This window comes from Eurosta solidaginis, chromosome 4 (genome assembly GCF_040869045.1).
Source record: "Eurosta solidaginis isolate ZX-2024a chromosome 4, ASM4086904v1, whole genome shotgun sequence".
In the NCBI taxonomy this organism is placed as follows: domain Eukaryota; kingdom Metazoa; phylum Arthropoda; class Insecta; order Diptera; family Tephritidae; genus Eurosta; species Eurosta solidaginis.
Genome location: NC_090322.1, coordinates 130,811,495 through 130,837,234, shown reverse-complemented (window position 1 = coordinate 130,837,234; position 25,740 = coordinate 130,811,495). Strand labels below are relative to the sequence as shown.

The 25,740-nt window shown below is 36.2% G+C and overlaps 1 protein-coding gene across 3 annotated transcripts in view; it reads right to left on the bottom strand.

Moving 5' to 3' along the window:
* Dsp1 (Dorsal switch protein 1) overlaps positions 1-24,466 on the bottom strand; it is a 242,204-nt gene extending 217,738 nt beyond the window's left edge. For 2 of the 3 annotated variants that reach the window (XM_067782956.1, XM_067782957.1), the window contains exon 1: positions 22,953-24,466. In XM_067782956.1, the coding sequence (XP_067639057.1) occupies positions 22,953-22,976 (24 nt within the window). In that variant the 5' untranslated portion in view covers positions 22,977-24,466. The remainder of the gene's footprint in view (positions 1-22,952) is intronic. The other variant, XM_067782955.1, reaches the window with a different exon arrangement.
* Between the last annotated feature and the right edge of the window lie 1,274 nt (positions 24,467-25,740).

The following is a 25,740-nucleotide window of genomic DNA, read 5'->3' as shown; positions in this document are numbered from 1 at the left end:
TTTGTATGTATTATGTGTTCCAAATATGAACCATATCGGACCACAAATACGATTTTTGTGAATATCTCGATCCTTGCGCCACCTAGCGGCGATTTTTCTCTTATTATTGCATTGTCATCGGGTTCTGAACTATATTTCAAGTTTCAACCTTGTAGCTTATCGGGAAGTTACTTAAATTTCAATTACAAAATTCGTGCCAGCCAACCAACCAGCCATCCAACCAGCTATCCAACCAACCAGCCTGTCAAGTCAAACTGAATAAAACCGTTTAACGGGCGGTATCTTCGGTATAGTTTTTTTCGCCACCGCGGGTTAGGGGCCTGTCGTAAGAGGCGACTAAAATAGCCAATTGATTCAATGGTTATGGCTTAGAAGGTTCCATATGGTCATATTAAATCGTACCCGAGATGGTGGGACTTGCCCAAAAACTTTCGGGGAGTGTCTTTATAGCTACAACAAAACCATCACCTGCTTTTTACATTGACTATCGTGGTTTTAGCCAGAGTATCTCTTTCTATCACCCGCTGAAGATAGTCGACCGTATGCATTGCGATATTAAATATCCCCTCAAAACGCTGCCAAAACCCCAAAAAGTAGCCATCTTCACAGTTGACGGATAAGATATCACACTTGTTTTGTACACAATGGTTATAAACGAACAGAATACACTAATCGATTTTCTAACGGAATACTAGAAATGAAAAGTAAACGTAAGGGGTATGATCTAATGTTTTGTCATTGTAGTAGATTCGATCTTTCAAACACTAAACACAAGGATAACTTTATCAAAACCTCGTTTGTTCAACTATAATACATATGCACATAGGTTCGCGTAGTCAATTAAAATAGTTTATTATCAGTTTTCAAAAATGCTTGATCATGAGTCAATTAAAATACGAAAGATAGATAATGAAGCATTTTCAAAGCAGTAGATAACGATATAAGTTAAGAAGTTTGAGGGTGTGGGCCAAAATTTAGTGATTCACAAAAAAGAAAAAATAATCAACCAACGGCTTCGCGTCGAAACTTTCGTTCAGAATGGAGCACGATTCACCTCGCTCAATAAGTTTATTTTATATATATCTACAGGACATAGTCCCCACAGATAGGAAAATACAACAAACCAAAATACGATAAAATTATATAATACTTACGCAATACAAGGAGTGCAAAAATGGGTTAGCTACCATCCCTCATAAGAGTTTTACTATAAATACGACACCGATAATCTCGCTACGGCTCTAATGTAGGCAACTGTAATAGTTTTAAACGGCTGCAGTATGACGGAAGATTCCTGACGTATCCCATGGCAAGCGTTTCAAAGCACAAACTGTTTTTGGAACGATCCAAGTTTATAGCAATGAATCCGATAACGTGGGCTCCAGATTATCGAAGCATATTCCAATATTGGCCTCAACAATGATGTAAAAAGTTTTAGTAACGTACGAATCATTAAATTCCGTAGACCACCTAGGTCAGTGAAGCTGGTGGCTTGCTTAATAACAAAATCTCCAATCACATACTGATGGGATTGGAAGGTTTTCCGGGTAAAACTTCGCAAGGTTTAGTGACAGGAGGCTTTCATGACACCATACAACTAGGCTGTTCAGATCCGACTGAAAAGTGCTCTTTCCTCTGGTGAGCGGATATACATAATAAGCTTCACGTCATCCGCGTACATCAACTGCTTACAGTGCTTCAAAACACATTGTAGGTCATTAATGAACTGTAGGAATAACACTGGATCAAGATGGCTACCTTGTGGAACACAAGTTACATTGATAAATTTGGACCAACAGTTGTTAAGTATAACTGTTTGTTTACGTTTATTCAAATAAGAAGAAACCCAAGAGCGAAATAAAGGTGGAAAGCTTAGCCGGTCGATAATAATGGGAGACTTTATCAAACGCCTTACTAAAATCTGTGTAAATAACATGAATTTCGCAGTTAGATTTAAAGCTATTGGACACAAGGGTCTTGAACTCAAGTAAGTTAGACGGTGTTGACTTTCCCTTATAAAAGCCATGCTGTGATAAGTCAATAACCGAAGATCACACTAAGCGCTAATTGCGTTGTGATAATCGCTTCGTACGGCTTGGGAATGGCATTGAGCTTAGCTATTCTTCTTTAATTTGTGACACATGATCTGCTGCCACTCTTATAGAGAGGAATTATAAATGACTCTTTCCACTTCATAGGAAACATCTCTTGCTTCAGGTAGGCATTAAACAAACACGCAAGAGGTCGATATAGGAATTGTGCAAAGTTTTTAGTACAACTGATGAAATTTTAGCAGGTCCACCAGTGTAAGATATTTTCAGATTATACACTAATAAAGGGAACTAATGAAGAATTCAGTGAGGTAAAACAGCACCGAATCGGATGACTTCGAATAGTTAGATTTGAAAAAATCTGCAAGCATATTAGCAATTATGGCATTATCGTTCGAAGTATGATCGTTAAACTTCATTGTAGAAGGAAACCCTTAGTCTTCCTTTTCGAGTTAACGAAACTGTAAGTAGTTGAGAAAACGAGTTTATCCAACGCGTAAAAGACTTTCATTTAAATTCTACCGGCTGGTCCGTATATACATATCTCCTGTTGTTGTTGTTGTTGTTGGTGTTGTTGTAGCGATAAGGTTGCTCCCCGAAGGCTTTGGGGGAGTGTTATCGATGTGATGGTCCTTTGCCGGATACAAATCCGGTACCCTCCGGTACCATAGCACCATTAAGGTGCTATCCCGACCATCTCGGGAACGATTTATGTGGCCACATTAAACCTTCAGGCCATTCCCTCCCTCCCTACCCCCAAGTTCATGAGGAGCTTGGGGTCGCCAGAGCCTCGTCTGTTAGTGAAACAGGATTCGCCGCGGATAGGTGAGGTTGACAATTGGGTTTGGAGAAGCTATATATTGCGCTGGCCGCCTGAAAGGTTGCGCTACACAGCCCCTTGAATCTGGTATTTTAGTCGCCTCTTACGACAGCCATACCTACCGCGGGTATATTCTGATCCCCTAACCCGCTGGGGTATACATATCTCCTCTAGGCTGGATATGTCCACAGTGCTACCAAAAATTTACACGGCGACCAAATTCCCTTCGGTCTGAACGGAACTCGTTTCTCATAAAGCCGAAAAATAATTAAACATTTTAGAAATATAATTTTGTTAATATGTGATTTATATACATATGTACCTATATCAAGTTAAAGGTAGGTGTAAAGTGCGGATTGTCCTTCGTATACTATAGTTCGTGGAATAATGAAACTAAATGAAATATCTAAAGTATTGTATATTGAAAAATAATATACTGTGCGATTACGAAGCACACTCACGCAGTAGGTTGACTCAACTCAAGGGTGTCACGCCTAGGGGTTTCTTAGATACATAGTTAGATTAACGGGATATACTTAGTGAGGAATTCCACCGCAGACATTTGAATATTTGTTATTCATTTAAGTGAAATTTAAACTCAGTGGAGACTCATCAGTCAGCCACCGGTGGAAATGCAATTCGATTTGAACCTGTACGCAAAAAACTGTTATTTATTGTAACAAAAAAAACGCGCCAAATCAATTATTTCCCATTATAAATAATTATATTGTTTTCATGCACACATATGTATATGTACACATACTTACACACATACATCATTGTTAATAGAGCTAAAAAGCCGGCAAATGTGAAAGCGCGCGTAAATTCTTGCTAACTTTAAACAAAAGCCGGTCTCTCTGTTTTTATTTTGCCCCAAAGTTCATTTAACCTATTGGCAACATTAAATGTTAGGCACAAAAGCAACAGCCAAAACGGCAACACTATTTCTGCTGAGAGGCCTTGTGTTATTTTGTATTACCTTGCATGAACAGATTTTCGCATCAATTCAAAATACGCTCTTTCTATCTCTTTCGTTCTTTGACAAATTGAGCATCTGAGAGAGTTGTGTATAAGCAGAAATAGGGGAGAGGAGAGCATAAGAGAAAATAAATAAATATTGTGTGCGAGAGTGTGAGCACCGGAATTAGCGATTTGAAATAAAATGGTGGCATAATGCTAATCGAACAGAGCGAGATAGCTAGTTAATGTTTTGTGGAGAGGAAAAGCCATATGGCGATTAACGAACATAACGAGGCAAACAAAAAAAATACAAAAGTGATACAAAACGAGTACCAGGCATCAGTTAAAAATATTACTACATATACACAATCACACAGCTCTACACAAATTCCAAGCTATACCTAAATCATGCATATATCTGTGGTCGCAAGCAATAACGGCCTATGTTGATTAAGGAAATAAGCAGAGCGAGCGGCATAATCCGATTTTTTTTTTTTAATAAAAACCAATGACTGTTAAACTTTTTTGTCCTTATAATATTTCTTCTATGTGCTATGATCTATTAAAAAATGTTTTTGACTTGAGTTGCCATACATCTTTTTTATGAAATTGTGCAGTCAAAAGTATTGCATTTCGAATATTGCGTAAATCGACTTAGCTTATTATCGCTTGCGACCACAGATATACATATATGGATGTATGAATGTGTGTAGGGGGAACCAGTCATTTTGGCCTTTGCATTTTACTGTACTTTGTTGTATGAATGGAAAAATTTGTGCAAACTACACACGTCGCTGCAAAAGAAGAGGAACAACGCAAGCGAACAATTTTGTTAGTCAATTTTTGCTCATTTAAAAACATAGATATGTACGCACATATTGTTTTATAAACTTATTTGATTTGTTCAATTTGAAAAATTTCTCACAGTAAAATTTATATCAGTTAGATATTGTATTACTAAAAATGTTTATTTAAATGTTATGAAACTGCAACGCACACATATTCAAGCGCATTTAATGGGGTCTGGTAAAAAGGGGCGAAAATAAAACTAACGAACGGACGGACTAATGATGAAGGCAATTGTTACGCAATTTAACCAAGTTTTTTTTTTACTTTATTTTAATTTCTATTACATTAGATGAGTCATACGAAATACAGCGCGAACACATAAGCACTTGGAGCGGAGAAAAAAATTATTAAACTAATTGAAAAATTATTCAATTTATTAAATCGTTTTAGTTTTGTACAACAGCACATAACCCTGCAAAAAATCGTGCAATTAATCCCTAAAGAGATGGGTCTCCGATTGATCTCTTTTCCCAATGAACATTTTTGTCAATTCTTTGAGATACATTTGAGAATCAGTCCATTTCAACCGTTAGTTTTCAAATGCATTTCAAATAACCGTTGATAGCATTCTCAAGCTAAAAGGCACATTTTTAATATGGAATTTTTCTTTATTTTCAAGTTGAGAATTTTTGCATTCTCAACTTTTTCTCAAAAGAGAATAAAGCGGAACGAAATGGAATCCACTGTTGTGCCACTTTCGGAAAGGAAATTTATTATTTGCCTCACTTAACTTTTAACTCTTTAGATTTAATTTATCAATTAATATTATTAAAATGTATAAATACTTCCATATTTTTTCACTTTATGTGCAACCTCACAATAAAATCGATTGTTTACATTTCCAGCTAAAGTATGCAAATTAGAGGTCGACGAACTATCAACAGCTCTATCGACGACACTGTCGATAGCACTGATGTAAAATAAGCATGTTGTACCAAAGAGGATAAATACAATAAGAGGCGTCACTCGTTATTTTTTTGGCATTTACTCGATGTATACTGAGAGGTAGTCGCAATTTTTTTTTTGGGCGAGATGTTTATAAATGTCTTCTATACATTTTCGTGGGGTATTTGTGTTTATTTTTCGACTGTATTTAATTAATTTATTTAATTCTCTTTCCAAAAATCAGAGTTGCACAAGGGGCCTACACGGCATGGATAAATGCGAGACAATTAAAAATGTCCCTCTCAGAAAACGTTTGGCATCAATTTTTTCAATTTCCAGCGAGATATTCGCCACAAAATAACGAGTGACGGCTCTTATTGTATTCATCCTCTTTGGTTGTACCAAAGAGGATAAATACAATAAGAGCCGTCACTCGTTATTTTTTAGGCATTTACTCGATGTAAACTGTGAGGTAGTCGCTACTTTTGTTTTATGAGGGAAATTTTTGAATTAGCTCCCATTTATCCATGTAGTGTTGACACTTTATGCAAACGTGTTTTTTGGAAAGAGAATTAAATAATTAATTAAATACAGTCGGAAAAATAAACACAAATACCCCATGAAAATGTATAGAAGACATTTATAAACATCTCGCCCAAAAAAAAAGTAGCGACTACTTCATAGTTTACATCGAGTAAATGCCTAAAAAATAAGAGTGACAGCAATTATTGTATTTATCCTCTTTGGTTGTACTATGTTTTATTTTATTTTTGGGTTTCGTGAACACTTATTATGTACTTTAAAATTTAGACACAAAAAAGTATTCACATTATTATCAACGAAAATATTCCATGATATCGATGGTTTTCAACCAGAATGGAACGAAATGCAAGTATGTCTCAAACCATTTTCAAGTTGAAGAACAACGTCTGAGAAAAAGTTGAGAGAATATTTAGCTTCAAATGATTAATAATGCTGAATATCAAACTGAGAATTAATGTTTTCTCAAACATTTGAGAAAAAAATTTTCAAGTATGTCTCAAATTATTCTCAAATTGAAGATCGACGTTTGAGAAAAAGTCGAGAAAATGTTTTGTTTCAAATGATAAATAATGCTGGATATCAAACTGAGAATCAATGTTTTTCTCAAACATTTGAGATTTTTGTTTTCAGTGTTTGTTGGGTTATTTACAGTTGGGCATAATTGGTCCCCTTTAGTCCCTTTCAGGTACAGTTGGGATTACTCAGTTTGAAATCTATATAGCACATTTTAAGAAATATTAAAAAAAAACTGAACATGAAAAAGATTACAAGTGATTGAATCGAATTTTTAAGAAAAATGCGGAGCCCTATACCGAACCTAAATTACTAGGACTAAACGAGGTTAAATTGTCTAAGAATAGTTTTTATTCCTTTTTGCAACGCTGGCGAAGAACTTACATAAAAGAGATTTGGTGGCTAAGCAAACCCTGCGATTGTGTTTCTGCGATGAAAAATGCGACTGTACCATATTTGAGTCCTTATTGAAACGATAAGGGACTAGTCTTCATATGTTCTCATATGGGTGATTGATCCTATCGATCCAAATTACCCGGCACATGTTAAGGATTGGCTGATTTACTTAGCTCCAATACAATTAAATACAACACCTCAAAGCGGAGATTTAAATATTGTTGAATATTTTTAGGAAATTTTATAATGGAAAATTAAAAAACAAACAGCCCCTCGGCAGTTATTTTACAAAAACTCTTAACTCGGAGTCGGCGTAAAATATGTAGGACCCGTCCAGCCAATTTGTAGGAAAAATTAAAAGGAGCACGACGCAAATAAAAAGAGAAGAAACTTAGCCTAAAATTTCTTCGGGGGTGATCCATAACTATGCGCGCTTAAAAAAGATTGTACTTTACCAGGAAAAGAGGATTTCGTGTGCTCTGAAGTTGAAACTTAGAAAAATAAACCAATTAAAGATATTTAAAAAAGAAATCGAGTGATTTTTTAATGTAATTCCGAGATTTCGGGATGACAAAACTTGAATTCATTCTTGAAAAAAGTACACTTTGGTTGTCTCAAGATACAAATATTGTGTTTCGAAAAACATAATGCAGGCGAACAATATTGGTTTCGCATTCGAACATCTAAAAGGGCGTGAAAACTTCGATGTATGGAAACTCCACGCTAAATCTTATCTAGTTATTAAAGGTTGCTGGGACGTGGTACAATCGTAAGACATTAGTAGAAAATCAGTGATCACGGAAAATAAAAATATTTCGCTCAGACAATGGCACAGAGTACACCAACGGAAAGTTTAAAGAATTTTTAATGAAAAATGGCATAGTACACCAAACATCCTGGCCATATACACCCGAGCAAAATGGTGTAGCAGAACGATTAAATCGAACAATTGTAGAAAGAGTGCGCTCTATGTTGATTGACTCGGGTTTAAACAAGAAGTTTTGGGCTGAAGCGTCGGCCACTGCAGCTTATATTTTGAATAGGGTTCTCTGTAGTGAAGATTTTCGGCCTCCAGAAGAAATCTGGTCGAATAGAAAACAGTCACTAAAGCATTTGCGCGTGTTCGGCAGTAAAGCAATGGCGCACGTACCAAAAGAAAAACGTCAGGAATTAGACGTAAAGTCCATCGAATGCATATTTGTAGGGTACTGCAACACGTCTAAAGCTTACCGCTTGTTTGACCCAAAAACACATAAAATTATAATAAGTCGCGATGTAGTTTTCATTGAAAAAAACCGGCACGTTTGTGAACTTCTCTACGACGTATCTGATTCCAACGAATTTCAGAATTCAGGGGCGATAGAATACGGAGAATTCGCGAACTTTGAAGAAAAGCAAAAAGAGATAGAATATACTTTACGAACGTTGAAGAAAAACGAGAAGAAGTAGAACATTGTGAATCTAAGAATGGCGAACAGAAGCCAAATGAAATAAAAAGTGAATTCGAAACAGATTCCAATTTGAGGCGCTCCGAAAGAATCGCAAGTAAGCAAACCGAATTCAATTTTGTTGCCAGTCAATATCGCTTGCAAGATTCTGAATCATTTGACGACGCCATATCTGATGAAAATGCTGACAACTGGAAGGAGGCCATAAATGAAGTTGTTTGCTCTACGTTCCAATAATACTTGGATTCTGACAGAGCTACCTCAGGGCAAGAAGGCAATTAAATCGAAATGGGTGTTTAAAACCAAACAAAATGCTAGTGGTGACATTGTTCGAAGGAAAGCAAGGATTGTCATAAACCAAGCCAAGAAAAGGGAGTAAATTATAATGAGATGTAGCGCCTGCTGTTAAGTACACATCCCTACGGATGTTGTTAGCCATTGCGGCTAAACGCGACTTGTTTATACACCAGATGGATGCGGTCACTGCATTCTTAAAGCTTAAAGAAGAAATTTTTATGGTACAGCCAGATGGCGTTGACGACAAGACTGGCCGTGTTTGTAAGCTGCAAAAGTCGCTCTATGGGCTTAAGCAGTCGAGCAGACTTTGGAACGAAACGTTTAACAATGCTTTGCTGAGCCTTGGTTTGAACCGTAGTGAGGTCGATCAATGTGTGTATTATAAAACAAATGATAGAGAACAAACATATGTGGCTGTAAACGTTGATGACGTGCTTATTTTTTCAAATAATATGGCCTCAATTCGGAAACTAAAACATGAATTGGCATCAATTTAAGATGAAAGATCTCTGTGAGGTCTCGTCAGTTTTGGGCATGCGCATTCAAAGAGATAGTGCAAAGGGCATAATAAAGGTAGATCAATCCCAGTATGTTGGTGATATATTAGAGCGATTCGGTATGGCTGATTCCAACCCCATTTCAACTCCGCTTGACCTTAACCAAGAAATTAGTGCAAAAATGTGTCCATGTAGTGAAGACGAAAAACAACAAATATCACATGTACCATACATGCAGGCTATTGGATGTCTACTCTTCGCATCGCAAATAAAGCGTCCCGACATTCCATTTACCCTTAATTTGCTCAGTCGACATTCCGACAACCCAGGAAAGACTCACTGGGTGGCACTTAAGCGCGTGATGAGTTACCTCAAAGCTACGATTGACATGGGCGACGATCGACTACTGGGTATGTATTTAAATACCAAGGTTCAGCTTGTCATGGTGTACACGCAGGCAACGCAGAGTTGCTTTATCGTCCACCGAATCAGAGTTCATGTCAATCACTTCGGCAATTCAGGAAGCAATATGGATTCAAAGATTTCATCAGGAATTGGTGCGTACAGAAAAACCATTAGTACTTTACTGCGACAATAAAAGTGCAATAAAAATCGCAACGAATAATTCATACTCGCCCCGTACGAAACACGTAGATATCAAAAGCCAGTTCATTCGACATCTACAAAATGGAAAGATCATCCTCCGCTATATCTCGATAAACGACATGGTAGCTGATATTCTAACGAAAGGAGTAGTTAAGGGAAAGCATACATTCGTATTTATATGGAATGACCCTCTACAATACAATACAACTCTGTCTTACTTCTAAATGTCAAATAATAAATATATCCTTTACTTCCGGTTGAATTACAATTGAACTATGTTGCTACTATTTTCAAACGCTGCGGGTATTGGTTTGTATATAACACATCAACAATTTTCTTTTGACTTAACATTCTTCTGCACGGCGATTTGTTTTAATACGCTTTGCCATCACCAAGGCGCATTCGGTACAAGGTGTTGTTATCCCAACAGCTGATTGCTTCTTCTTGATTATTTTCCATACAACGCCTTGTACTACAACATGTCAATTAATCAGAATCAATGAAATTATCCCTTTGACATGGCGAATTTGTTGAATTCGCCACCTGGTATGGATTCGCCCAAGGCGAATTCAGTAGAGGTGGTGTTATCCCAACAGCTGATTGCTTCTTCTTGATACTTTTCCCTACAAAGCCTTGTACAACAAAATGTCAGTTAATCGAAATCTATGAAAATTTTCTTTTGACTTGACATTCTTCTGCACGGCGAATTGGTTGAATTCGCTTTGCCACCACCTGGTATGGATTCGCCTTGGCCATAACCTTGTTCCGATTAGCCTTGTTTTTCAACTTTCGAAATTTTATTTTAACAATACTTTCACATTCGCAACAGCAAACAGTTGTCAATTCTGCAGGACGTTGTCATATTGAAAATGTTAATGCAGCGTAATTCATGAAAATTTTGTACAGTAGATGTGCATTCGGAAAAAAATAATTTGCGTTAACTCCGATAATGTAAATTAGGCGTCCCATTTGTCTACCGTATTATAGTCACAACGTAAAGTTTTAAAATAAATATCAAATAGTTTTGTATTCAAACCTCTTACATTCGGGTAACACAAATAATATTCTAATTGTTATGTGCTCTGCTTTAATTTTAGAAGTTATGTAATATTTTAGATCTTCCACGGTAGTATCATAATTGAATCGAGAAATAAGTCCAAAACATAAGTGCAGAACTGCTGCGGAGCTAGATTTTACACACACTGATTTACACTACGCAAAGCTGCAAACAAAATTTGCTGAATAAAACCAGTGTTGGGTAACAAAAAACTGAAACAATCACGAACAAGCAAAAAAAACAACAAAATCCCAAATAAACAAATGTTTTTCGGTCATTTCAGTTGTTTTACTAATTTGAATTAAAATTTTTTTTTTCAAATCAATTTTGTTGGATTATAAAATTGATTTTAGATAAACAAATTCAATATTTAGTGCATTTGAAAAAATTGTCTATTGACACAAGTCGAACAGAGTTGACAGGTAAATATAACTGCACGTGTGTCTACAAAGCAATCAGCAGCAGCAAAACTAGCAGCGCTGCGGGCAAAATTGCTGCACATGCAATTAAGGCATAACAATTGATTTTTTCTGTGGTACTACAACCAAAGAGGATAAATACAATAAGAGGCGTCACTCGTTATTTTTTTGGCATTTACTCGATGTATACTGAGAGGTAGTCGCTACTTTTTTTTTGGGCGAGATGTTTATAAATGTCTTCTATACATTTTCGTGGGGTATTTGTGTTTATTTTTCGACTGTATTTAATTAATTTATTTAATTCTCTTTCCAAAAATCAGAGTTGCACAAGGGGCCTACACGGCATGGATAAATGCGAGACAATTAAAAATGTCCCTCTCAGAAAACGTTTGGCATCAATTTTTTCAATTTCCAGCGAGATACTCGCCACAAAATAACGAGTGACGGCTCTTATTGTATTCATCCTCTTTGCTACAACCAAAGAGGATAAATACAATAAGAGGCGTCACTCGTTATTTTTTTGGCATTTACTCGATGTATACTGAGAGGTAGTCGCTACTTTTTTTTTGGGCGAGATGTTTATAAATGTCTTCTATACATTTTCGTGGGGTATTTGTGTTTATTTTTCGACTGTATTTAATTAATTTATTTAATTCTCTTTCCAAAAATCAGAGTTGCACAAGGGGCCTACACGGCATGGATAAATGCGAGACAATTAAAAATGTCCCTCTCAGAAAACGTTTGGCATCAATTTTTTCAATTTCCAGCGAGATACTCGCCACAAAATAACGAGTGACGGCTCTTATTGTATTCATCCTCTTTGCTACAACTAGCTTTGCTGTAGCCAAAGGAACAGGTATTGGAATTTTTAGGTACAGAATAATTGTGAGGCACTTTTGAAAGTGGCTCGATGGGCATAGTACCGGAGGAGTTATCATTTGAATCTTCAAATCGTGAAAAATTTCCCTCAAAAAGGATAATTTCCCACAGCGTGGCATCACTGATTGACTACCATGTGTTGAATAATCTAAACGAAACTAAGAATCTCGGAGCAAAATTAGATTCAAACGTCTCGTTCAATTGTCATATACATTTGTTTATTACCTATAACACTGTGCAACAGCCGGCCGGGTATTGGACCAAAACCACTTTTTTGTAGAGATTGAAGATTTGAAGTTAGCCTCCAAAAAATAGATATCGGCTTTCGAAGTTCGAAATTCTACATTTCGAAATTTTATTTCTTTTATTAACGCGTTCAGCAAATTAAAAAAGTAAAAATGTGGTCGTGGTACGCCTTTTTCTTTTATTTGAATGGCTGAATCATTTTTTTGAAAAATTACAGTACGAGCAATTCCAGTGCAGACATGAAAGTAGTAGCCACTATCATGGGACTATCTGACTTTTCACCTCGTATAACAGCTGTTATACTAAATTTCTCAAAAAAAGAATTCCTCCCTTCAAATAAGGGAAAAGCGCGGACCATGACTACATTTTTACTTTTTTAATTTGCTGAACGCGTTAACAAAAAAATGAAATTTCGCAATGCAGAATTTCGAACTTCGATAGCCGACATCTACATATATTGGCTAACTTCGAAAAACGGAGATAGTACTTTTTATACTTAAGCCTCAATCTCCTCAACAATTTTGGTTTGGTCCAATACCCAGAAAAAAAGTTGATTTTGTCGCATAGTGTAATTTGTTAAATTTTTTTCCATGAAGTATTGCCTTTTTAAAGCTAACATGTTTTCTTTAATACTGGTCACTTTATTTTGCACGTAGCTAACAATTTTAGTTTTAAGTATGTATCAACAAAAATTTTAATATAAAATTCTTTTTTTTATCGATCTGATTTATTTCTTGTTCAATTTTGTATCCATTGTTTTTCATAATTTTTTATTATCATTTTTTTTTTTTTTTTAAACATAAATAGTTTAATTATTATTTTTTAATGTCTTAGCACTTTTGTTGTTGTTTTGTTTAAAGCAAAAGAATTGTTTTGTTATTATTGTTAAATTATTTTTAGACTTCTTAAGAATTTAAACACGAACCATTGCACAAATATTTTAATTCTGATTTAATTTTTAACAGCCCTTAACTTCTCCAATTACATTCACCATTCTGTTGTTGAATTATTCAATAAAACACGCTTCAGTACGTATTTTTTTGCACACCAAAATGTCAGGGTAATAATGCGTGGGGAAGTATTTTATACATAATTGCATTAAAAACATATGACCTCACTCATACATTCATTCATACTCAACAAAACAACAAAAACTGTTTACAAAAACAAAAAACAACTAAAAATTTTAAGAAAAAAAAAGATAGTAAGCCAAAATAAAATTAATATAATTAAAATCATAAAAAAAAATATTTAATAAAAAATTTATCAAATAAAGGAAATCTTAAAATATAATTTTAGGGGCGTTTAAACAAATAGTATCAATAGAATTTTTATTTATAAAAATGAACTGACAGTTAAAAATTTTAATATTTTAAACACGGTGACCAGGAAATATAAAAAAAGAAACTTAATTTAAAAGTAATTAAGTACCCAAAATGCAAAGCAGTGAAAATTAAACAAAAAATAACTATTGAAATAAAATGCAACCATAAAAATTTTGAATCAAGTTTAAAAAAAAATTTTTAATGCATGCTTTTATAAAAATAAAAAATAAAATTTAAATACTTGCCCGGGAGTTGAACCCAGAACCCTCGGTGTGGTAGGCGGAGCACGCTACCATAATACCACGGCGGCCAAAAAGAAAAAGTAAGAGTTAAGGAACTGAAGCCAGAAAATCAGTAAAATTTATCGCTTTATGGTTAATTCAACCGATTTTTTTTTTGTTTAGTTATTTAAATAGAAAGAAAAACTTTTGGTCTCAAGTTAACAAAATTCTGTAAAAATTACAGATGCTCAATCAATCTAACGGATTTTTCTATTAAAAGAAATGATTTCGCTGGCCATTTCAACAGCTAACAATACTATGCCAATGCAACGGCTAATTTTAAAGAGAAATTTACGCTCACGGTGCTTACTAATTTGTTCTTATGACTATTATGCCATAGAAATACCTGTCATTTCAACAGCCAATGTTATTATAATACTATTGACAGAATTCTGTTATTTTATTGGTATTCTTAGGGCCGTTTTCCCGATTGCCTGTTAATGTGAGGATAAAACAACTGACAGATAAATTCTTCTTCATTTTCTCGACGTCCTGTTAAATATAATCATATCTATTATTTCTAATTGCTGTTTTTATGTACGGGTCCGTTTTTCGCTCTTATTTGCAATCCAAATCTATAAATAAGGTTTTGGTTGTAAAGCGAGCTTTTGGCAATTTTGGTCGTAGTGCTTTTGTTTAGCTATATTTTATTAAAATAATTTGTTAAAAATAAACGATTGTGAGCACACAAAGAAATTTGTACTATGGCACTATTGTGAATGTTTACACTGCATTACCGGCAGTTGCTATTATACGCTAGATGGCAGCGCAAGCTGTAAATTTTAACAGATTGATCTGTTCTGGTTTCCGTTGATATTTGATAAGAGAAATTTATATTGGTTGCGCAAGACGCGCACGGGTCCGGCTCGTTTGTTAAATTATTTAAGGAGTAAAAGGGACTGTAAAAGAGATTGTCAAAATGAATTGTAAAGAAAACATATTTTGCTTAAGAACTGTGTGAACTTTGTGCCAAAAAGTCAATAAGGGGTAAAAAGCTTAAAACAGATAATGAAATAGTCATTTTTTACTATATAGTTTGACAGCTTAAATTGGGTCTATATGGCGAATTGAGTAGAAGGCAGTCGAATGGAGTATTACATATTCCAAAATTGGCAAAGTTTTATGTCTGTTTAATATTTGACTAGAATTTTCTAAAATATTTTCGTAATATGGACAATAGTAATGTTTGTCTGTGTGTGCTAATTTTGCGCGATTAGCTGTGAGTTGCGCTACTTGTTAAGGTTTACAATGCAAATAGTTCTTGAAAAGTTAGTGGAAGAATTCAAAAACTTTATATAAATGTGGCAATCAGCTGGCGCTGTAGAATCGACAAATTTTAACCCATTTTCTACCGCTGTTGCGTTTTCGCAACGGCAACTTCGAGACTTTAAAACTCTTATGAAATAAAAAGTGTTTGTTAGTTTTTCGACTTTACAAAAAAATTTGGACTGTGATCTTTATAGTTATGGCTTAAATTTGTATTACCTCGGTCTTGTATCGACGTCCACATGTTTGAAAAATTTCTTAAAAATAATGATTTTTTTATGTTGTTGGCTGAGTAAAAAGAAAAAATAAAAATCTAGTTTTGTTTCAAGTTTTTATACAAGAAAACCTGAAGTTTATATATTTGTCAAACTTTTGCCCATTCAGCCTTTGTTTTCTATTTAAAATCAGCTGTTAAAAGCAGGTGTTGCGGAAACGCAACGCTGGCTAAAACGATGCATTTGACATTTAGCCTTTTATGACATTTTGTTTGGCGAAAAAATTGATGTTTATATAAGTTTCATATAACATTAGCCTACTGTGCAAAGGAAAATTTAAGGAGACACTTCGGAGAACTTTTCATCGTTTTTGGTAAATATTGTGGGTATTTAGTTTTTTTCGCTTGTATTTTGGTTAGCTTTTTAATATATTTATTAGAAAACAATGAATCGTCAGCGTTTTTTAACAATTGGGCAAATTGAATCCTATACTAATACATCAGTGAGGATGAAGGTGCAAAAACATCGGTTTCTGCTAAACGAAGGAAAATTGATAAAGTTGTTTCGAAAAAAATAACTTCGGTTGTTTACATTCCACCAGCAGATGTTGATACAGTGAGTGATGAAGAACTTATTGATGATAATGAGTTGCAAACAGATGTACCACCTATGACGGATATATGTGGAGAGCCAGAAGTCGAGGTTCAATCAGATGTGGAAGATTTTGGGTCACCGCCACCATAATTATCTGAAACACCTGACGATGGACCATCTTGTTCTCGAAAAAACATCACGCATACTGCAGAAAAACGTATTGAATTTAATTTCGGATGGTACCATATGACAAGGAAGTAGGTGTAGGAGCATCTGTCGTGCTATCATTGCTGGAAAATGTTACAAATCCAGATCATCTTGCTATTTATTTTGATAATTTCTTTTCGTCATAGCATTTGTTTTGTTTATTGAACGAAAACTTTTTAGAGCGACTGGAACTATCAAGCAAATCGTGTTAGAGGTGCTGAAAAAATGCTCAAAACTGGCAGAAACCTCAAGAAACATGAATTTGACTACTGTTACGAAATATATAACAAGTTTTTTGTAGCTCGATGCCAAGATAATGCTGAAGTAACAGTAATCTCTAACTTCAGAACTGTTGAACCTGTAACAGAATCACACAGTTGGTCTAAAACTGAGAAAAAAGGTTATTGTTAAAAAACATGGACTTATAATGACTACAATCAACATATGGGAGGAGTAGATCTCCATGATAATGCAGTAGCTAACTACCGTGTTGGCATTCGTGGAAAAAAATGGTGGTGGCCCCTATGGAGCAATTCAGTGAACAGTACAACTGTTAATGCATGAAAACCTCATTGCTTGGTTAGTAAATCATAAGGAACTAGTCCTATGTCTCAAATTGCTTTTAAAGCGGATACAGCATTATCTCTGCTTTTATATTGCGAAGAAGAAGTTTATCGAGAAAGTAGTGATCCATCAGACATTGAAGAAGCAGAGAGACCACTTCATCTTCCTCGAACTAATGTCCGTGATTATGTAGTATGGAACCCTTCAGGCAACAAACGTAAAAGATGTGCCATGTGCCATTCGCAAACTGTTTATGAATATAAAAAATGCAATTTGAGGTTACACCCAAAATGTTGTGATGAATATCATACAAAATTGGACAGTAAGAAAAAGATATGTTAATTATAATAAGGTTAATTATTACAAAATAAAAATTCTTTTAACTTTATTAAATAAACTACTTCAACTAAAAACATTTTCAAAATCATTATTGAATAGACTTCGGAATTTATTTGATTATTTGAGTACATCACATTTTACAGCGTTTCTCCCAACGTTGCGTTTTCGCAACAGTCTCTCCTGTCGCATCCAGGAGACCTATGAGCCTGAAAACTTGTAATAGCGTTCAGTAGTCCTATAATAGCAACCACACAAAATTTCATGCGATTTCCTTCACGGAATCTAGTATCGGGAGAAAATGGGTTAATGGATGGATTGACTGTCTGTTAAATTTATCAGGACAATTATAGCGGGCATTGCAGAAAAAGAAAATGTATTTAAAGGAGAGATAAATTTTAGCAGGCATTATTAATTTTCAGATAAACACTGCAGAGCTAAAAGGCCATCTTGGTGTAATGGTAGTGTACTACGCTACAATTTTTTTTAATTAGATAAAGAAGTTCTGACCGGGATCGCCCGCGAAATTTTTATTTTTATGCCTTTTTTAACAGAGCTGTGGCTTACATTTGATGTAGTTTTTTTTTTTTTTTTTTTTTTTTTTGTTGATTTGACTGTTTAAACGGACAATTCAGCGGATTCAGTACCAGGTGTTGTTATCCCAACAGCTGATTGCTTCTTCTTGATTATTTTCCATACAGTGCCTTGTACTTTAATATATCATTTAATCGAATTCAATAAACATTTTCTTTTGACTTGACATTCTACTACAAGGCGAATTGGTTGAATTCGCGTTGCCACTACCTGGTATGGATTCGCCTTGATTCAGAATCAATAATTTGTGCTTAGTTGATTCAAAAACTATTTGCGATGGATTGATCTGTTGAATTGGCCCGTAATTCAGTTGATTTTACCAGCTTTTTTCTTTCATTGTAACACAAATAAAATAATATATTCCTCAAAAGTATATTGACTGCTACTATTTTTATTAAATCTTTTATTTTCAAGTGTTAGGTTACTGCATTTTGTAAAACTACAACTATAAACAAACGACACCTGAAAGTCCATTAAAACTTTGTTTAAGGGGCTTTAAGGTGATGTTTATTTATTGTTGTAATTATACAACGTTTTTATTGTTTGGCCAACCTGAAAAACTTAATGAACCGAATTGCCAAATTGTAAAATAATGAAAACTTAAAAACACTAAAAAGTGAAAAGTATTTACATAATATAAATTTTTTAAAATTCAAAATATAAAAATAAAAACAAACTGGTACATTATCTTCCTGGCATGCATATTAAAATTGAACAACGAAAAATATATAAATAAAAAGCTATAAGAACTATAAATAGAAAAAGTTCTACGAATACGTTTAATTAAAAACAAACAAAAGTTGAATACTAAGAAATATACAATAAAGCAAGAAACATTTAATAGAATAACTCGAATATCCATAAAAAACCAAAAAAAAATGAATAATACTAAAAAATTAAGTCTATAACAAAACTAAACAACAACAATAAAAAAATTTTAAATGAAGAAGTTGTTGTTGACATGTGCGCGCAACATTTGTTTAGATTATTAACACGTTTACATCAGTCAGCTGATCGTTCTACCGCTCCACAATATGTTCACATAAATACATACATATTTATTTACTATATGTGTAATTTATGATATCTACATATCTTAGCTTTATTCCCCAAGACCCTTGCATAGTAAATTTTCATTGCATACCATACATGCAAATACACCTGCCAAGAATTTTACAGAATGAAATACTAATGAAATAAACAGGGGCACCATTTGGAACAGCTGATATTCCCTGCAAGAACACGGTTGGATTACTTAGGTGTCTCAATGCAAGTTTTTACGAGTTCATAAAAGAAAACATCTAACGTTGCGCACAAATTTGCTTCAGCGGGAACGAACGGCACCTGCTAAAGCAGATTACATAGTTTTTTCAGAAGATTTTTAGGGAAACATTACCGATGGGGGCGACCTCGTTTAGAGGGGGACTTCAGGAGTTGTATAGCGCGCAAACCTCTCGAGGGTTGTTAGCGCAATTTACAGCTGTTCCAATCAATTGTCAACTTCACATACCCGTTGGGAATCCTGCTTTTAGCAGGCTGTCCTCAGGTGATTCCAAATTTCTCGCGAAGGGGGACTTGGATGACCTAGAAGGTTAAACGTGGTCATATCCTTCCCCAGACGGTCGGGATAGTATACTTAATTTTTCTACTTTACGCAACGTACTGGATCAATATTTGGTAAAGGCCCTTATCGCTACAAGAAGGAGAACTCATACAGAACCACGGTCTTCGGTATACAATAGAACTTCGACCATTTATTACTTTCACTTTGGGGGAGGTGAAACATAGTAAAATAACTTACCCAACAGGTTAAGGGACCTAGGCATGTCTTTCGGTTGCCAATACAGGGGTGTACCGGATTCAACCCAGCAGAGAGCTGCCCTTATTTATTTTTAAAGAGTGGCGCGCCACCTCCCATACAATCAAAATATTAAACTAGTTGGCAACTAGGTACTCCGAAACAACTATTGAAATTTGCGTGAAAGGAATCGAGCTTTCCTAAAAAACCGTATGTATAATGCGAATCGCTAAAGATTCGGTACTTACATATGTAGACTTCTGTCTACTTTAATATTTGGATACTTTTTTCTCCGACCTGTTTGAAAAAACCTATTTAGTATACCGAAGGTTAATCGAGAGGCGTGATGGGGCATAAAGGAGAGGGAAATGGTGTCAGCAATGACAAGGAGAGTGAGACATTATTGCAGCAAGCAGGAGGCAAAGAAAAAAAAACTATGACAGCCGTAAGAGGAGACTTAAATACCCAATTGATTGATCTGTGGGAGGGCTTATACCTTGAACGGTACCGGAACGTACCGGATCTATGTGTACCAGGCGAAGGACCATCAACATAACACCCCAATGCCTTGGGGGAGTGTCTTTATTTATTTATTAATCTACAAATTTAACAATTAATCAGACTAAATATATTACGGATTACAGATGAATTACAGAAGCATACAAATTGAACAAAATTATATTAAAAAAAAAAATATATATGTATATATATGTTGTCGGGATGGACTGTGATGCCGAGCAACGGGAATTGATTATTAGTGCTGTCGGAATGGACGTTTTTTCGAGCAGCTAATATATATGTGACACATAAAAAGTAGGGCTGCGATGTGTGGGAGGTTGGAAAGGACGTGATTCCAAGCCACCCGCCCAAAGGTACTGGAGCTGTTGATAATACATGATTTCGAGCAGCTGATGTATATTTGACACACAGCAAGTAGGGCTGCGATGCGTGAGAGGTTAGAAAGGACGTTATTCCAAGCCACCCGCCCAAAGTTACTGGAGCTGGTGATAAAACTAAGATCCCTTTTAGCAAAGAAACGGTCATTGCTATCTAAAAAACGATCGGTAAGGCGCTTGACCCTCCTACGGTTTAGGGGCTTTGAATATACCCGCGGTAGGTATGCCTGTCGTAAGAGGCGACTAAAATACCAAACTGATTCAAGGGGTTGTGCAGCGGAACCCTTTCAAAGGGTTGCCAGCACAATATATAGCTTCTCCAACCCAATTGTGTATCTCACCTACCCGTGGCAAATACTGCTACTTTAACAGCCGAGGCGAAGTTCCTCATAGATCTGGGGCGTGGGAGGGCGGGATTGCATTGAAGGTTTCATGTGGTCATACTTAATTGTTACCGAGATGGTCGGGCTAGTGTACCTTAATGGTGAATGTTACCGGAACGTACCGGATCTGCATCCGGCAAAGGACCATCGACATCGATAACTCTCGGAGTGTCCTTATCGCTACAACAGCAACAACAACAAGCCGCTTGTATACTACAAGTCTGCGATGTCGCCAAGCTGAAGCGATGTAAACAGGAGGAAGCTGTATGCCTGTCAAAATATTGCGCTTAGAACTGCCACGGAAAGACTAAACAATAAAGCGGTAAACTCCCCATAAACGAAACTGATTGATGCGTTCCTCCTGCTTTGGAAATTAGAACTACATATATTCGCGCAAAATACCTCTACACAATTTGTGTTTGTGACAACAAAAAATTACCACCACATTATAGAATTCGTGGCGGAACTATACAAGGTGGCAGCACGGGACAGCTGATTTGTATTTTATTTTATTTGATACATCAACTTCCGGCGCAGTACGATTTTGACATCAGTTCATCGAATTTACAAAAACAAAGTACATGGAACTTGTATTTATGTTTGTACGTGTCACCATGCTGCCACCTTGTACGGGTCCGCCATGATAGAATTGAATCGGGCCTACCATGGGACTTGGGATTTAAAGGAAATAAGTGTAGGTTCAGGGGCGCGCACACCGGCGGGAAGAGGTGCGTAGCCCCTGTAATCAAAAATAAATAAAATTTTGTTTTAGATCTTTCTAAAAAATTTTGGTAAAAGTCTAGTTGATGGGTCGACTGCTAATACGCGTCAAAAATATCAAAAATATGCGCATTGACCTCGCAACAATAATCCGGAGCGGAAAAAGTTAATTTTAGCTCTGTCCGGAGATATTTGCAGTTGAAGTTGGCGATTTTCATATGGTTGTTGTAATGTTGTCGTACCCAAAAAAAAATTGTGAACATAAGTGTTTTGCGCGGATATAGTTTTGGTATCCAAACCGGTGTTGGACCCACCCAGGGTAATTTTTTAAAAGCGCGACCAAAGGCCGCCTATGCAGAAAGCTGATCTGCGCAAAAATACTATGGATACCACCCCCGGTTCGGAAGGACCCACGGGTTATTTTTCGGTTTTTCGTTAATATCTTTTGAACGAGTTAAAATTTTTATTTTCCGTCTTCGGATTATTAATACTGATGTCAAGACGCGTCGATTGACAACTATCTCGATATTTTTGGTACCGTATTAGCACTCGACTCCTCAACTAGACTATTACCAAAATTTTATTTATATTTATTGTCAAAACGTGGTCCAATAATGGAAAATTTTACTATTCGCTCGAAATATAGCGCATTCAAAGTATTGTACCAGTATCTGTCAAACTTTGTACAAGTAAATAATCGAGTTCCGATACGGTTGGCTGGATCAGCTGTTTTTTATCGGTACGTCATTACTAATTGATTGTTAAAGTGGGAAGTAAGTACAATATAAGCTACATATTTACATACACCTACATGTGTATGTATATACGTTTATCTTAACCCTTGATTAGTATGCTGGTGTTTAGTGTATTCCGATCTCTCATTGCAATAGCATACTGCGTTAATTGCGCGCTTTCCATTTCTCTGTTAAGCATTAGCGATTTCGATGCAAGATGTGTTGACAGACGTTTTCCCCATCCCCCCACCAGTCCCGATCAAATATGATTGGCATTAAGAATTTCACATGAGTAATTCGTACTTGTAGCCTTTGCACGCATGTACATACATATGTAGGTATGTGTGTATGTGTTCATATTGTGTATAGCCACGTTAAATTCATTAGGTCACAAAAAAAAAAACATGAAAGCTCGACACGGTGAAATTCTAGCATAATAAAAACATTAGCGACTTCGTCAATGGCTACGACGACGGCAACAACAAAATCATCAGATCAAATCAAATAAAAATCAAAACACAAAAAAAGAAAAGACACACGCCAAAAACTCGCACAAAATAAATAAAAACTTACCTGAATCTGATGAAAATGCTCCATACTGGAACTGTGTTGTTGGTGCTGCTGCTGCTTCAGTGTTGTTTTTGATTTTGTTCTTGCTGTCGCTGCTCTTCCTCTATATTGCTGTTATAAGGCTTTTAGTAACTCTGGGCACTATATTACACAAATGCTATACACAATATAGTACTTTGCTTAGGCGTTTACGTTGCGTTGTCCAACAATGCGCCGCCGTTCGCCACTCCACGTATTATAAAATTATACAATACCAACAATGTACTCGAATGCTGTTGATGCCGCTTGCTTGTTAGCTTGCATAGCACGAAAAATATTCGAAATGTGTCTCTCCTCTCACTCTTATGTACGCGCTCTCATGCGCTATTTACTTTCGCTATGCGTCTGCCTGGCACACACACACATACACAAAAACACTTCCAGATTTTTTGAGGGGATTGGCGGAACGAGTAGGGGATATTTCGCGCGCGTCGTTTTTTTCTTGACTTCTTTTTTTCTTCTCTACTAACGCTTTCTATAAACCTCTCCAATTCATTTTATGCAATCGTAATTAGATACAAATATTACGTTTTGTTTCTAGATATATAAAATGCGACTTTGCTTTCAGTTTTCTCTGCTTCACTTTGTTATGTTTAAAAAAAGAAAAACCACAAGTACTGCTCATTTGCTTTAATTTGCGCACAACCGTTCACACTGTAGCTTGAAAACGATATATCAATATTTTAAAACTTGAGTTCTTATCTCTGCTTCCCCTCTAAAACAAGAGCAAAAATTAACTAGTCGTACACTCTTTTAGCCCGCGCTGTGTTCATATGATGTGTATATACTTCCAATTACTTTGTATACTGGCGAACTTCGAACACCTAGTTGATTCTGCTTTTTTTTGTTGTAACTGCCTCACGCTTTCGCTATACAATTAATAGCTTGTGATGTAAAACTCCTTTATGCATCGATTTTCTACCAGCAATTCTCGTTACTTGTATAGTCTCGCAATCTATGTTTGCGTATGTGTACAGCTTTACCCCTAATCTATAGTGTGTATACTATTGTTACCTCACTCTACTTCTCTATATCTTCTTTAGGCTATGAACTCTGTACATATTTATCACATATACACACGCTAAGGCTATCGTTGGTGGAATCGTATTCCGCTGTGTCGTACAATTTCTCACACGAGTACGTGTTCCGTAGTCGATGTATATTTTTTTTCGTCGCCGCCGTCTTTAGATGAGTTGTGACGTCGCTGCTGTTTGTCACTTTCCTATGCTTGTTCAGGCACTACAATCGTCTATATTTTAGCTTTGCGCTGAATTACTTGCTTGGTAATTTGTATAATCTCCATCGAATGTGCGCTGCCGCTCGATTTGCTTTTACTGTGCTGTATAATCGCTATGTATACTGTGTAATGCATGGGAGCTGGTATATTCAACCGTATACCGTGTGCTTTAGCTCTGTAGTGGCTTCAATGCCCGTCGCTTCAGCTATATTGGAAATATAACACAATACAAATAAGAGCGGCTTCCACCAACAAAGTACGAAAGTATGAATGCTATGGCTATTGCCTTTGCAGAGGCTATTGAATTCAATACAAAATATATGGTGCCTCCCAACCCTTGCCCTGTTTTCCATTCAATTTTCTCTTCCAAACAAAAACATTGCCAATACTTTCGGCGTTCACGCTCTTATGCCCCTTCTGTGCTCTTCCTTAACAGTGATGCCAGATAAACTACGTGAAACTACCCACAGAAGTTTAAAAAACATTCCCTTATTTTCCAGATCTATTCATCTCTTAGTTTTTTTTTATGTTTTTACATTTGCACTTAAACTTTATATGGACGGCGAAGTGTGTAACTTTATCTACGCTTATGAAATTGTGTAAAGTTTCTTTTCGGAAAGTGGGTTACGGAGTGATCTGTTCGAACAAATACTAACCACGGTTCGATTTGCCTGAAATTTGGTACGTTGGTAGCCCTTTCCCAAGATATGATTTTTTTCGCGAAGTGAACAAGGGACCTCTCCATTACACCAAACTCTATTCATGGTTCGATTTGCTTGAAGTTTGGTATATTACTTACTTACTTAATTGGCGCTTAACCGTCTAAACGGTTATGGCCGTCCAACAAGGCGCGCCAGTCGCTCCTTCGCTCCGCCAACCGGCGCCAATTGGTCACACCAAGGGAGTTTAAATCGTTTTCCACCTGGTCCTTCCAACGGAGTGGGGGCCGCCCTCTACCTCTGCTTCCATAGGCGGGTTCCGATAGAAACACTTTCTTGGCCGGAGCATCATCTTTTATTCGCATAACATGGCCTAGCCAGCGCAGCCGCTGCGTTTTAATTCGCTGGACTATGTTGATGTCTGCGTATAGCTCGTACAGCTCATCATTAAATCTTCTTCGGTACTCGCCATCGCCAACGCGTAGAGGCCCATAAATCTTTCGAAGAACTTTTCTCTCGAACACTCCCAAAGCCGCTTCATCTGCTGTGGTCATGGTCCATGCTTCTGCCCCATATAGCAGGACGGGTACGATAAGTGACTTGTAGAGTATGATTTTCGTTCGCCGAGAGACGACTTTACTTTTCAATTGCCTACCTAGTCCAAAGTAGCATTTATTGGCAAGATTGATTCTTCGCTGGATTTCAGTGCTGATGTTGTTGCTAGTGTTGATGCTGGTTCCCAAATAAACGAAGTCTTTTACTATTTCGAAATTATGGCTGCCAACAGTAGCGTGGTTGCCAAGGCGCATATGCGCTGACTCTTTGCTCGATGACAGCAGGTACTTCGTTTTGCCCT